The sequence below is a fragment of the Vicugna pacos genome, chromosome 16, assembly GCF_048564905.1.
Source record: "Vicugna pacos chromosome 16, VicPac4, whole genome shotgun sequence".
Taxonomy (NCBI): Eukaryota; Metazoa; Chordata; class Mammalia; order Artiodactyla; family Camelidae; genus Vicugna; species Vicugna pacos.
In genome coordinates, this window is record NC_133002.1 from 39984672 (window position 1) to 39999678 (window position 15007).

Consider the following 15007-nt stretch of genomic DNA (forward strand, 5'->3'; position numbering starts at 1 on the left):
CATGTACATGCCACCTCAGTCACAAAGTAAATATGGGAGATGGTCAGTCACCACATTCATCTGTCTTGAAACAGATCTTTAAAGTTTAAAAGCACAAAGATGCCCAACTAAAAAAAAAAAATCTAAAATATGAAGTAAAGGGACAGATGCGTACAATACATAGATATTAGTCTGGTTTTCCTAATATTTTAAAAGACTCAAGGAACAAGACAAGGATGCCCACTCTCCCCACTTTTATTCAGCAAAGTATTGGAAGTCCCTGCCAGAGCAATTAGGCAAGAAACAGAAATAAAAGCTATCTAAATCTGTCACTATTTGCAGAGGGCATGATTTTATGTATCAAAAACCCTAAAGACTTTACCAAAAAACTGTCAGAACAGACCAATTCAGTAAAGTGGTACGGTAAAAACCAACACACAAAAATTGGTTGTGTTTCTATATACTAAAAAAAAAAAATACTATCAGAAAGAGAAATTAAGAAGCAATCCTATTTACAATTGCATCTAAAAAAATGAAATTCTTAACAAATTTAACCAAGGAGGGAAAAGACTTGTACATTGAAAACTGTAAGTTACTGACAAAAGAAGACACAAAGAAATAGAAAGATAGCCTGTGCTCAAGGACTGGAAGAATTAATATTGTTAAATTGTCCATATTACTCAAAGCAATATTCAGATTCAATGCAATCCTTATCAAAATCCCAATGACATTTTTCCACAAAAATAGAACAAACAGTCCTAAAATCTGTATGGAACCACAAAAGATCCTGAAAAGCCAAAGCAATTTTGGGAAAGAAGAACCAATCTGAAGGCACCATGCTCCTTGATTTCAAACTATATTACAAAGCTACAGTAGTCAAGTGGTATGGTATTGGCATTAAAACAAACACATAGAGCAATAGAACAGAATAGAAAACCCAGAAATAAAGCCACACAATATGGTCAGTTAATTTATGACAAAGGAGGCAGGACTATATAATAGGGAAAGGGCAGTCTCTTCAACAGTGGTCCTGGGAAAAGTAGACAGCCACACACAAAAGAATGAAAGTAGACCACTATCTTATATCATGCACAAAAACTAACTCAAAGTGGATTAAAGACTTGAATGCAAGACCTGAAACCATGAAACTCTTAGAAGAAAATAAAAGCACAAGCTACTTGACATCAGTCTGGGTGATGAATTTTTGGATCTGGCAACAAAAGCAGAAACAAACAGGGGAACTACATCAAACTAAAAACCTTCTGCACAGCAAGGGAAGTCATCAATGAAATGAAAAATCCAGTGGAATAGGAGAAAATTATTTGTAAACCATATGTCAGTAAGAGGCTAATATCCAAAATATACAAAGAACTCATGAAATTCAATAGCAAGAAATAAGAATCCAATTTAAAAGTAGGCAGAGGATCTGATTTTTCCCAAAAAAAGTCATACAGATGGCCAACAGGCACTTGAGAAGATGCTCAACAACACTAATCATCAGAGAGTGCAAATCAAAACAGCAATGAGATATTATCTCACATCTGTTAGAATGGCTATTATCAAATAGATAAGAAATAACAAGTGTTGGTGAAGATGTGGAGAAGAGGGAACCTTTAGGCACTCTCATGCACTGTTGGTGGGAATGTAAATTGGTACAGCCACTATGGAAAACACCATGGAGGTTCCTCAAAAAATTAAAAACAGAACTACCATGTTTCAGCAATTCCACTTCTGGGCATATATCTGAAGAAAATGAAAACAGTAACATGAAAAGATATATGCACCCCATCCATGTTCACTATAGCATTATTTACAATTATCAAGATATGGAAACAACCTTAGTGTTCTTCAATGGATAAATGGATGAAGATGTGCTACACATGCACACACACACACACATACACACACACACACACACAATGGAATATTATTCAGAAACAGAAAAGAATAAAATCTTGCCATTTGCAACAAACTGGATGGACCTTGAGGGAATTATGCTAAGTGAAGTTAGGTCATAGAGTAAAACTAATATTGTATGATTTGGAATGTGGAATCTGAAAAAAAAGATCAAAGATACAGAAAACAGAATGGTGGTTGCTAGAGGAGAGTGGGTGGTGGGGAGTGGGTCAAACAGGTGAAGGGGGTCAAGAGGTACAAACTTTAAATCAGAAAATAAATAAGCCACAGGGATATAAAGCACAGCATGGTGACTACAGTCAACAATAATATAGAACATATTTGAAAGTTGCCAAAGGAGTAAATCTGAAAGTTAACTTTGTGTGGTGACATGGTAACTAGACTTACGCTGATCATTTCATTACATATACAAATACTGAATCATGATGTTGTACACCTGAAACTGATATAATGTCATATGCCAATTATATCTCAATAAAAAATTTTTAAAAGACTCAAATGCTTCACAAATAACATGTTCAATTAAATGATACTGCAAAAAAACATTGTTTCCATTTTGATTTAAAACTCAAACATAAAGAACCACCATTCTAATCAGAAGAATACAGAATGTGTGTTCTCTTGCTTTTTTCCTGCCACAAATATATCTTCCAAAGACTTTCAAAGAAATCTTCCTGTGTGAATTCAGAAATGAAGATGACTAAAAGTTTCAGAGAACTTATAAAGCACCTATACATGCATTATTTCATTGGATTCCCAAAATAACTACATGTAGCCAAGAGAAGTACTATCCTCATCTCCACTTACAGATGAGGAGATGAGGCTCTTTGAACTCTTAAAGCTCATAAGCAGCCAAGCCAGATTTCAAAGGCCACTCACTTTCCTCCAAGTCCTGCACTTTGCACACATCACACGGTGAGCAATCAATGACCTGGGGGAATGCCAAACCTCCTCAAAAGGGCACCTCAAGAGAAAGGGCACATTATAGTATCAGAGCTCTATTTTCTACTTTGCTCTCAAATATATGTGCTGCCTCAAATAATTCCTCCCCAAAAAGGTATATGTGTGCATGTGCTTGTGTGTGTGTGTGTGTGTGTGTGTGTATAAACAGACAGATCTATAGATAAAGCAAATATGGCAAACTGTTAATAACTGGTGGGCCAAACTGAATAGTTTACAGATGTTAATTGTATTATTTCTTGCAACTTTTCTTTAAGTTTGAAATATTTCAATGTACAGAGTTTGAGAGAAAAAAATACCTGCTGTCTTTGTCTGTTCTTTCATTTATGAGAGGAATCCATCGACTTGTTACCTAAAATAAAAATTAACAAGAGCTAACCCATGATGAAGACCTTCTTTGAAAAATAGTCTGCCCTTGGACCCCCAAAATTCTAAATGGAGGATCAATTCTGAAAGTGCCCCCACTGAAATACAACAAAATATAGCGGAGAAAGGTCACATTCATACCTTATCAATAGAGTGCTTGTTGTTAACAGCATAAACTATGCAGATGACATTAGCCTGCAAGAAAAAAATTAACAAATTGATGGTATCTTAAAATAATTCAAATGTACCCAGTGGCATTTAATTACCAACTCGTTAACATACTTGGGTCAAAGGAAGAAGAAAATTCAAAAACTGAAAAACTTACTAGCCATGACTCTAACAGGAAAAGGTTTCTAAGGATTTACAGCAAAAATACATACTCAAAGTTAGCAGTAACAGCAAAGAACTGAAAAAAGCCCTCTTGGTAAGTGAAAGAATGGAATGGTAGACTCACAGAATCATCACTATTTTCCCAGAGAAAAAGCTACAACTATTTTTTTAACTCACCTGTGAGATTTCTTGATGAAGTTGTTCATCACTCTGTTCTGCTTCTACAAATGACACAGTCAAAACAATTTTTTTATATTTTAAATACTTTCATAAAAACTAATGGCCAAGCTAAAATCCATGCAACACCCATCCAACATCCCTCAAAACGTCCCTTATCCCTTGTGTCATTTACATGGTGTAGTGCCAGACGAGGTGGCAAACACAGGGCAAGTAAGGGAAAGGAAAGAGCTGAATGATGATAAGCTGGCTGGCACTGAACGACAAGTCTACACGAAGATAAGTCAGGCACAGAGAGCAGAAGGCATTGTGTGATAAATCTAGGCCAGCATCTGATCCAAAGCGGAGAAGGGTCTGGTAAAAAAGATCAGAAACCCAAGCTAGAACACTGGGTGTGGAAGAGTCAAGCCAGACAAAGAGTCTATACACACAGGGTCACAAAGCCAAGTGAGGATCTGGGCACCACAAGCTTAAGATCTAGATAGCAGACATGAGGAATCAACCAGGTCCCAGAAGCAAAAGCAGAGCATGATCATGAAGAGTCAAGAATTCCCTCACTAGCACATATCTCTGGCTAGAACTGGTCCCACTGGGTGGAGGTGCCTATAATCCTACAGGCGCAGGGGAGGAGCATGATACACAGCTAGGATGGAGAGGCGAACAGATGAAGAGCAAAGCGATTACTGACACACTAATTCAGGTCAACTTACGTTAAATGTTTCCCCCCAAAATGCATGTTACTTCTTTTTTTTTTAAACACCTTTATTGTGGTATGGTTCCTGTATAGTAAACTACACATATTTCAAATGTAAATGCATGTTACTTCTGACATACAAACTAGTATCATAAATGAGTACAATGGTATTTCAATTTATGCTAAATAACTGTCTGTATTTTAAATATCTTCTCGTATGTTGAGAAATCAATGGGTTAAGATTTCAATTCCGATACTTAAGTGGAATCTAAGTATGTGGCTACACATACTGAAAAAGAATAATTCTATAAATACAGCTAGTTATGAGGGTATTGTTGCAGAAAGCACCCAAACCCCTTTAGCTCTAGTACAGTGTTGTTCAAGGGAATTATAATACAAGCCACATGCAATTCTTAATTTTCCAGCAGTCACTTTAAACAGTCAAAAAGTAAGAGGTAAAATGAATTAATTTAACCCAAAATGCCAAAAATAGTAAAATTTCAAAATGTAATCAATAAAAGATTATTGAGACACTTTACACCCTTTTTTTCATACTAAGTCTTCTAAATCCACTTACATTAAATACTGGGAACACATTTCAATTTAGACCAGTCATATTTTAAGAGTTCAACAGTCACAAGTATCAGACTGCACAGTTCTAGCATTTTGTTTTAGAATATATGGAATACCAGCTAGGCAAAACAAAGTATTACCAACATAGTTACACCTATTTTTAAAAGTAGATTTTATTTTTTAGAGCAGTTTTAGGTTCAGGGCAAAACTGAGTGGAAGGTACAGAGATTTCCCATATACCCTCTGCCTTCATATAGTGTCCCCCATATCAACATTGCTCATCAGAGTTGTACAGCTGTTACAACTGATCCTTTTTGTTTTTTCAAAAGAAGTCTCAGAACAAAGCAAAATAATCTGATGATTAAAAAGTTAAGTAGTAGTGTATAGAAAAATTTTACATTATCAAGAGCAATATAGGGGGAGAGTATAGCTCAGTGGTAGAGCACATGCTTAGCACGTATGAGGTGCTGGGTTCAAGCCCCAGTACCTCCATTAATTAATTAATTTAATTAATTAATGCAATATAGATGTGCTTATATTATCACATAATGTAAGTAAGTTGATAACTGTTTTAAATGGTTTTTTCTGACAAAGTCTGACAAATTAAACAACAAATTTAGACCTCAACAAATTTTCAAATGAAAACTCTTTTTACATCATCAGAGCATGCCTGACTGCTTGGTAACAAAATTGCCTTAGAACTTCTCTCTGCACACATGCTAATTCAAGGAGGGTATGATTTATCTGGTCATTTACCGTCCCTCCTTCCTTTCTTTTCATTATCACAGAACCCAACGCAGTGAATTAGGGACAGACAACTGCAAGATGGAGGCTTTATGTGGGGTGTGGGGTGGGGGCTGGCAGGAAGACATAAATGAGACAGGAATAGTAAATGATCATTTACTGCCAGAGAAAAAGGACTACCCCTCCTAAAATATTTTTTAAAGCTCAGAAAGCACCTTTTTTTGAGGACTATCAAATTAACTCCACAGCTTCACCTACAAGAAGACGTTCATCACCTGAGTAATCTACGATGTGTGTGGGGACTCTCTCAGGGGTGACATCAGCTGGAATGGTGATTTCTTCTGCCCGGGGAGGAACCTTCATGTGCAAACAAATAAAGAAAAGGAAACGCCTCTGAATGTTATCAATCAAACTTGTTAATAGATTACATAAATGTATCCACGTATCAGCCCCTTTCATCCATACTCACCTTTATAGCTATTTATTGTACTTTTTAACTGCATATTTTATGCTTTACCATAGATACAAATATATATATTACAGCTATATGACAAAACACTTTTTTAAAAAAAAAATGCACATTTATGCCTGTATGGGCACAGGACATATTAAGGATACTTCTGCTCCTAAAACAATACTTTTATTAATTTGGTGTTTTAAAATTAGATTTTCAAAATGTAGTTTTCATTCTATTTGCTGAAGGTTTAAAATACTCTACAAATGAAGACCTATGTTAATCTAAAACAATCCTCAAATAAAATAATAAGTTATCAAAATTCATTTCTTCTAGACAATAAGTGATTGGCTACATAAGCCTTATGCTTAATGACGCCATTATTTAGAAAGACTGCATGATTTTTTACTTTCAGTTAAAAACTCCTTATCCACACCCATGAGGACTATGCTAAAAAGACAATTCTAAACTAAGTTAAACTATTCTAGAAAACTTTTAGGTATTATACCCTGAGTGATCATAATTCATGTTTCTGATGCCATAAACCACACAAGAAAATACACGCCATTTTACAAATTGTTATTACTTATTTAACTATCTTATTTAAGAAAGAAAAAAAGCAAAAGAAACAATGAATGATCATGTGGCAGTTGTTCTTGAAATAACCACAAAATTCATCAAATTCCTATCTGAACAATGAAATTGTACATATTCCTAATTAAATTAGAGTACAGAAATGATAAATGCAAATTGTGGCATTAACAATACCTACCATGTGAAGAAAGGATAAAAAGAAATAATTTCCATCCCTTTTGCATTGATCCCATTCTTTGTAACAATATCTTAACTTTATATAAGGCATTAGCCAGCAGTCCCTCATACTGGAACTTCCAAAATGTAAATAAATATATTATCAGCAATAGTAAAACCACCTTACTTTTGGTGGCACTCTAGTATCACTAGGTGTATCTCACTTGAGACCCACAACAATCCTTTGAGGTAGGCAAAGGTGGATTGAACTAGGTTTTTTATTTGTAAAATGATGCTGATGGGTATTATCAGAGGTTTTCAAATATATGTGTCAGAGTCCTAGTGTTTCTAATGCCTCAAAGACTGGGGAGGGTCAGATGGAAGGCAGGCAGGCAGGCAGGCATCCAGATCTTTCACCCTTACTTCACCTAAAGGGATACTAATCTGATCTCTATTTTGGCAACTTATTTTGGGAATGTTATTTATGAGTAACATTTCATTTTTATTTCTAATATCCCCTTCAGCTCCTATTTTACAGGTGAGACAACTAAGGCACAGAGATGACAAATGTCCTGGCCAAGATCAAAAGTAGGAAACACAGAGGACTTAGGTGAACTCAGAACTAGTTTGATTCTTTCTCCTATACTGTATTTCAGAGGTGCCTTGTATGAGCCTTTTTAAAAGTCATAACTGTCAGAAAGGAAACACATGCAAAAAAAAGGGTAGAATGTATTTTATTTTAACTCAATTTTGATCAAATTTAGAATGTTTAAAATATAGGAAAGAAATAAAAACGCTCACCTCTTCTGGGAATTCTTCACTGACCAGAGACATAATCAGTGACGTCTTCCCAACTCTAGCTGTGAAAAGAAAAAGGATTACTTTAATACAGTATAAGCTCAAGTTTAGCAACCATACAGGAAAGTGTGTTATTTGTTAGTTAAAAGCAGAGGCATCTAAATTACCAGGTTGTAGTACAATACTTAAATTATATCTCTATTTCTGCTTAGAAAAGTTGTACATTTAAAACATTGTTTTAAATTTAAAAATTACCAAAATATTTAATATTAAAAAACTCCCACAATGTCTCCCATTAACCATTTAATATATGTAGTATCCCAGATTTTCCTACATTTATATTATATTAACTATTATAATAATTCACCACAGTAGAAACAGTATTTATTACTATTTGCAATCCTCCTTTATCACTTAATTATGTACTTGGGCAGTACTCCATGGCAATATATAAAAATCTCTTGGGAGAGGGGAAGGGAAGTTATTATTTTGTAGATAGAGAGTTTTTGCTGGGGATGAAGTAATAGTTTAAGATGTAGAAAGCGGTAACGGTTATACAACACTGTGAACATATTCAATGCCCCTGAACTGTACACTTACACAAGGTTAAAATGTTAAATAATGTTATATATATTTTATCACAGTTTTTAAAAATAGCAATAATAAATGCACTTTATATTAACATTTTAAAAGCTTCCTACATTATTTTTTGATGCCTGTGTAAGAATCCATTGTATGATGTGTCATAATTTATTAACGTAATCTCCTAACAATTAATAGTGTTCAAGTTTTCACTTTCATAAACAATGCTGCAATGAGGATTTCTACAGGATAAATTCCTAAAAGTGGAACTCAAGTTAACACGCATGATCTTTTCTGTTTTTAATAAGTATTGTTAAATTACCTTCAATTTTACATCCTCACCAATAGAAGGTGAGTGTCTAATTCTGTACAGTTTTACATTCTTTTTTTTTAAGGATATCATATTTAAGGGGTAGTGAGAGCAAATAAAATTTCTTGTTACATTTTTTTAACCTAGCAACATTTTTAATGCACAAACTTAATTTTCTTTCTGAAAATTGACTTCCACTCCCATCACTTTCTGACCGTGTAATTACTACTGTTAGACAGTCAACACTTATCAACTAAATCCTTCTGGGATTCTAGGGGAAAGCAGTCCACCTGCCTATTAATCTCTGCCATAACAGCAAATTACAGTTTCCAGAAGTCAAGTCTAAATATAGAAGAATCGGAAGATGCTAAAGTTAAGAAAAGTCACATTCCTTTTCTAAATGCCTAAAAGAAAGGGTGACTAAAACACCAGCCAAGTCTCTGGAAAAATAATGAATGGCTGGAAAGGAAAGCACAGCACAGCATTGAGGGTGTGCTGGAAACAAACAAGTGTTGCTGCTGCAGGGCAGATCAGATGGTTCCCAGGTTCCAGCTTTGCCCACCACCTCTTCAATCTACATGTGTGGGAAGAGTGGCTGACAGTAACATACCAACTCTCTGGGCCAGTGAACCCAGGGCCCATCATCACAGAACTGCTAGAACCTGGTTATCAGTATCAGTTTACCCAGCTCCCCACAAAAATTTCAGGTGAGGAGCCCGGCACCCAGACAGCAATTATCTCGAGGCCTCGCTCAAGGAGTAGCTGTAGACCTAAGAGAATAGCCCATCTCCTGATGGCTAAGCAGTGTTCTTTCTCTTTCTTATGCGATACTTTAAAAAATATTGGTACCACAAGTTAGTCATACAGAAAAGGAATGGTGACCCCCAAAAGTCAGCAAGCATTGCAAACACAACTACGTCAGTTAATTAAAATAGCCCTTGATTCATTGGTGACTAATCCAGAAGCTTTGGCTCAATTTTTTAAAAATTTATTTTCAGAAAATTTTAGACTTTGAGAAAAATTCCAAAAATGATACAAGGGAGTTATGTCTATCTTTTTGCAAAATTCCCCACATGTTAATACTTCACCACATTTGCATTATTATTCTCTCTATATGTACATACATATATAATTTTTAAAAATCACTTGAAAGTAAGTTGCAGACAGATGTCCCTTTACCCTTAAGCACGCTAGTATGCTTTTCCTAGACACAAGATCATTCTCTTACATAACCACAGTGCATTGTCAAGATCAGGAAATTAACACCAAAACAACACAATTATGTAATCTACAGACGTTATTTCACATCTCACCAATTGTCCCACTATTATTCTTCATAGAAAAGAAAAATCTTTTTTTTTTCTGTCCAGGGTCAAATGTTGCATTTAGCTGTCATGTTCTTTAGTCTCCTTTAATCTGAAGCATTCTTCAATATTTATCTTTCACTTTAATATTTTTGAAGAATACAAGCCTTTTATTTTGTAAAATCTCTCTCAACTGGGCTTCTATGATGTTATCCCACGACTAATTTCAAGTTTTGCATTTTTGGTGGGAATACCCCTTAAGTGTTGTGTCCTCAGTGCATCACAGCAGAAAGGCGACAATGTCTCTCCTTCCCACTAACCTTCAGCAACACAAATGCTAGTCCATCTTTTTACACATTCTTTTCATTTCCTAACTTAACTGATCAAAAGCCATCCTTGACTCTCAACTACTTACACCATATCAAAGTGAAACTATTCCACTGGCCTTTGAAAATCATACAAATTTAACCCCAGTTCATCTTTCCCACTACTCCCCACATACACAATTTGCTCAAGTAAGACCATTCTGCTCTGTATAAGCACAAACAAGCCATGATGAATCCTGGCCCCCACACACGGTTTTCTTCATCTAAAATATCCCCTCGCTCCCGTCTACTTTACCAAATATTTACCATCTCTCAAGCACAGCTGAAACCCTACCTCATTCCTAAAGACATCCCAGGGCTACTACAGCCTTCGCCCTCCTCTGAACCACTCCCGCGTCATGTAACTTACAACAAACTGTTAAGAATATAAGGTACATACTTAATACGTATGAGTCTGCATTAACACAATACCAGATATTTGAAGACACTTGAACCATGAATAGAATTTTCTAATTTTATATGAAAGGGAGAAGAACCTCTAGCACATCAACCAGGCGGAACTACATGACTTGAGTTCACCTTGCCCAAGCACAGCAGCACTGCCATTTGGGAAATTAGCCCGCCTCTTGCAGCTTCTGGAACTCTCCCATTCAAAGCTTTTCTTGACAGCAACTGAAGAGCTTTGGATAGTAGGTAGCTGCTGAGGCAATCAACAAAATCCTAAAATTACTTTGCTCAATTTCTTTTTAGTAAAAAATAGTTAATGTTGAAATTTCAAATATTAAAAGAAGGTGTGATGTAATAAAGAATATATCTGGTCTTCATGCCCAGTTTCTAGACAGAGTTTCAAAAATCCCTTGGAATTTCCTGAGTGAAGGGAGTGTCCTTTGTTATGTCCTATTTCAGCCAAACTTCAGTTTATCCTAATAACACCTTCATTAGGAGTGGAGAGCCTAGACAGCTTCAGATTCGGGGTTGGTTGCCAGAAAAAACCACCATGTGATTAGGGGGTTGGAACTTTCAGACCCACTCAAAAACCTCTGGGGAGGTGGGGGTTGGGTTGCTAGAGATTAAGTGTAATCATATGGCCAATGACTTAATCAACTGTGTCCATCTAATGAAACCTATATGAAATCTTGGGACATCAAAGCTCAGGGGAACTTCCTGGTTGGTGAACGTATCGATGTACCAGGAAGGTGGTGCACCTTGACTCCACAGAAACAGAAGCTCCTGAGCTCAGAACCCTTAGAGACCTTGCCCTATGTGTCTCTTCATCTGGCTGTTCATTTGTGTAATCATAAGTACAGCACTTTCCTGAGTTCTGTGAATCATTTTAGTGAATTACTGAACCTAAGGTGTTGTGGGACACCCTTAATTTGTAGTTAGCCAGGAAGAAGTGTGGGTAGCCTGGGGACCCCACTTTGCAGCTGATGTCTAGAAAGTAAAAGTAGTAATCTTCGTGAGGACCTTGCCCTTTAACTTGCGGGACCTGATGCTAACCCAGGGTCAAAACTGAATTGTAAGACACCTAATCAGCGTTAGAAAATTGTCAGAATGCAGAGGGCATGTCAGTTTTGTATTTATAAAAAGAAGTTATGGCTCAAAAAAATGGAGAAACACTGTAACAGACACTCTATCCAAGAGTACAGTTCCACTCAGACACAGACATCCCCTGCCTGGACCAAACCAGGAAAAATATTAGAAAAACACACAGAGAGTGTTAACTTCTGCTTCTAATGACCCATCTTTCCTGTGCAGACTCCTATTGAGTTCATTTGATAAGTATTTGCCCGACTGTCTTCTACGTATGAAGTTTGGTCTTAGATACTATGTGGGGATGTTATGGAAAATGTATAAAACAAGGTAGATAAAATAGCAATAGAAGAGGTATGGATCATGTGCTATGTTCAATCACTCTGTGTAAAAAAGGGAAGGGGACACAGGGAAGGGCAGGAAGAGAAGGGAATATTTCCTTCTCCCAGAAGTCTCTAAACATAGCAGGAAATCAAAAAGCTCATAAAAGAAACCTATACTTAAACCTATGCTCTCTAGGAGGAAAAAAATGAATCATCAGCAAAGATATCTAGGCAACCTTCCAGCATGTTATCAGTGATCTCCTGAGGATTTCCTAGGCCTCCTTGGTTAAAAACCTGACATTTTCTACCAGCTACTGAGTATCTCCAGAAAGACTAAGGGCCTAGTATTTCACTTTTACCCACAGGAAACTCCACAAGGGCAGAGAACATGTCTTTTTTGTTCACTGTTGAATCTCCAGCTCCTAGCAAATGCTCTGAGTGCTTAATGCACTGAGTGGAGCTTAGTGGCTCAGAGCACAGATTTGAAATTCAGGAAAGTGGGTGGTTACTTTTGAGGGAAAGAGAGGGAAACGCAATGGGGTGGGGGGGGTTCAACTGATTGGCAATGTTTTATTTATTAAGCTGGGTGATGCGTACTTGTTAACTAATTCTTTACACGCTTTATATAAATATCTCACCCCCAAAAAGAAAAAAAAAAAGAATACAGGCTTTGGAATCAGACAGAACTGGACTGAAATCTTCATTCTAGCACTTACTAGCTATGTTTTCTCAGATAAGTCATGAAGTGCTTTGTTCATCTACAAAACACGGTGCTGAACAGCTTTACAGAACTGGTAAGAGGATTAAGATGACAGATGTATAATGCCTGGGACAATACCTAGCACACATTTAATACACAAATGGTACTAGTTGTTATGAGGAGGAGGAGGAAGAGTTTGAATTAAAGGAGTTAAGTGAGCACTGGAATGGGCCAGAAATTTTGAATTTGGGAACCAGATTTGTGATTAACAGCAAGATCATGAGTAGTCATTGACTCTCTCTGGGCCTCAATTTTCCCATCAGTTTAAAAAAAACAAATTGGACTAAATGCTATCAATGCTTATGTTCTATCATTAATCTAAACTATCTAAACTATCATGCAGCACACCTAGAAAGCAGACAAAACAGACAAAAAAGTGCACATTACATTAGGTAACTTTTCCTATAGTACCCTAGAAATGGCAGGCAGACCCCCAAATTGTATCCATTATGTTTTAACTTATGTGTGGGAAAGTGATCTGGCAGGAACATTCATATATAAGAACAAAGTGGGACTCACCAAGCCAATATGGGGTCCAGGAGTTTCCAGAACTTGCTGATTTACATTCCGCATTTCATAACCTTTTTCCTTAAATGACTTCTTTCCTCGTGGCCTTATTTAGGGCTCCAGCAATTCTAAACCTTTGGCCAGCTCAAGTTAGTATTCATCTCAACATCCACAGTAGTCCATCCTAATTCCACACATGATTACACACAATGGAGGAAAACTACAGCTGAGCCTTAAGCAACACAGGTTTGAACTGCAAGGGTCCACTCTGACCTTTTTTCCAACAACACATACTACAGTACTGCATCATCTACAGATCTGAGACGTGGAACCACAGATATGCAGGAACCCGGTATACAGAGGGTTGACTAGAAGTTATATGCAGATATTCAACCGCATGGCGATGGGTGCCCCTAACCCCTGTGTTGTTCAAAGGTCAACTGTAGCCATTTTAAAATAAGCCAAGCCACCATCCTTATTCCACACCAGGGAACCTAGAACTTGGACCTCCTGTCTACTTTTTATTCTTAGCAACAGATGCTGCAGAGCAAGAACACATTTGGGAGACAGCCCTAATAAGGTTCCTTGCAAAGAGTGGTGATGCCTGATTTAAGACAAGTAACACACAGCAGACATCTCTGTGGATCACCAGACAGGAGAAGGCCTCTGCGTGAAGTCCGCTCAAGTTCCCTGGGTCTTGTACTTTGTGTAACTAATTTTAATAGTAGTATACCTCCCAGGTACTTAAAACAACAAACCTTTCAGAAAATCCAGCATCTGTACAATTCCTGTCATCTCTGAACTTCTGGGTCTTTCTGGCCCCAAGAGAGACATCTTCTTTTCCCCTCAAGGGTCTCCAAAAATCCCACAACTACCACCGGCACAGACGTCCCCAGAAACTTTTCCATTTCTGAAGAATTATCCTGAATACCTTATGCAGTTGACCTTGAACGACGTGGAGTTTAGAGGTGCTGACCCTCCATACAGTTGAAAATCCTAGTATACCTCAGAGTCGGCCTCTGTATCAGTGGGGCCTCTGTATCCATGGTTCCACATTCCTGGTAGTACTGTAGTATGTACAATTGAAAAAAATCTGTGGATAAGTGGACCTGTACAGTTCAAACCCGTGTTGTTCAAAGGTCAACTGTTCGTGTCTACATGGTTATTCTTGATCTACTATGTTAGGAATGGGAAAAATGAATCAGATACTCAATAACTCAGATGCTCTGTGGTAACTAAAAGAAAAATAAGTCCCACTCGGTCCTTGAGAAATTTGCCCACCTTAATACCCTTAAGACCTTGATTGTCATAATCCCCTTGTCAGAATTACTTCTTAAAAATTTTGTTTGGATCCCATCACACCAAGGCCCTCACTGGTTTCAGAAGAAACCTACTTTAAAAAATTTTGTTTGTTTTGGGGGGAGGTAATTATGTTTACTTATTTACTGGTTTTAATGGAGGTACTGGGGATTGAACCCAGGACCTCCCGCCTTCTAGGCCTGTACTCTACCACTCAGCTATACCCTCCCCTGCAAAACCTACCTTTTAATCCATAGCTCAAAATGTTAAATTATCAAAATTAAGTCCATCAACAACATTAAAAGGCCTACTAGCTTCCAA

At 37.0% G+C, this 15007-nt stretch overlaps 1 protein-coding gene across 4 annotated transcripts in view; it reads right to left on the minus strand.

Moving 5' to 3' along the window:
• The window catches only part of RHOT1 (ras homolog family member T1), a 57466-nt gene that overhangs the window by 35893 nt on the left and 6566 nt on the right, over window positions 1–15007 (minus strand). For all 4 annotated transcript variants that reach the window (XM_006211988.4, XM_015245831.3, XM_015245829.3 and 1 more), the window contains exons 2-6: window positions 7746–7804; window positions 6016–6097; window positions 3730–3773; window positions 3364–3417; window positions 3156–3208 (exon numbers count right to left, since the gene is read on the minus strand). In XM_006211988.4, coding sequence (XP_006212050.2) covers window positions 3156–3208; window positions 3364–3417; window positions 3730–3773; window positions 6016–6097; window positions 7746–7804 — 292 coding nt within the window. The remainder of the gene's footprint in view (window positions 1–3155; window positions 3209–3363; window positions 3418–3729; window positions 3774–6015; window positions 6098–7745; window positions 7805–15007) is intronic.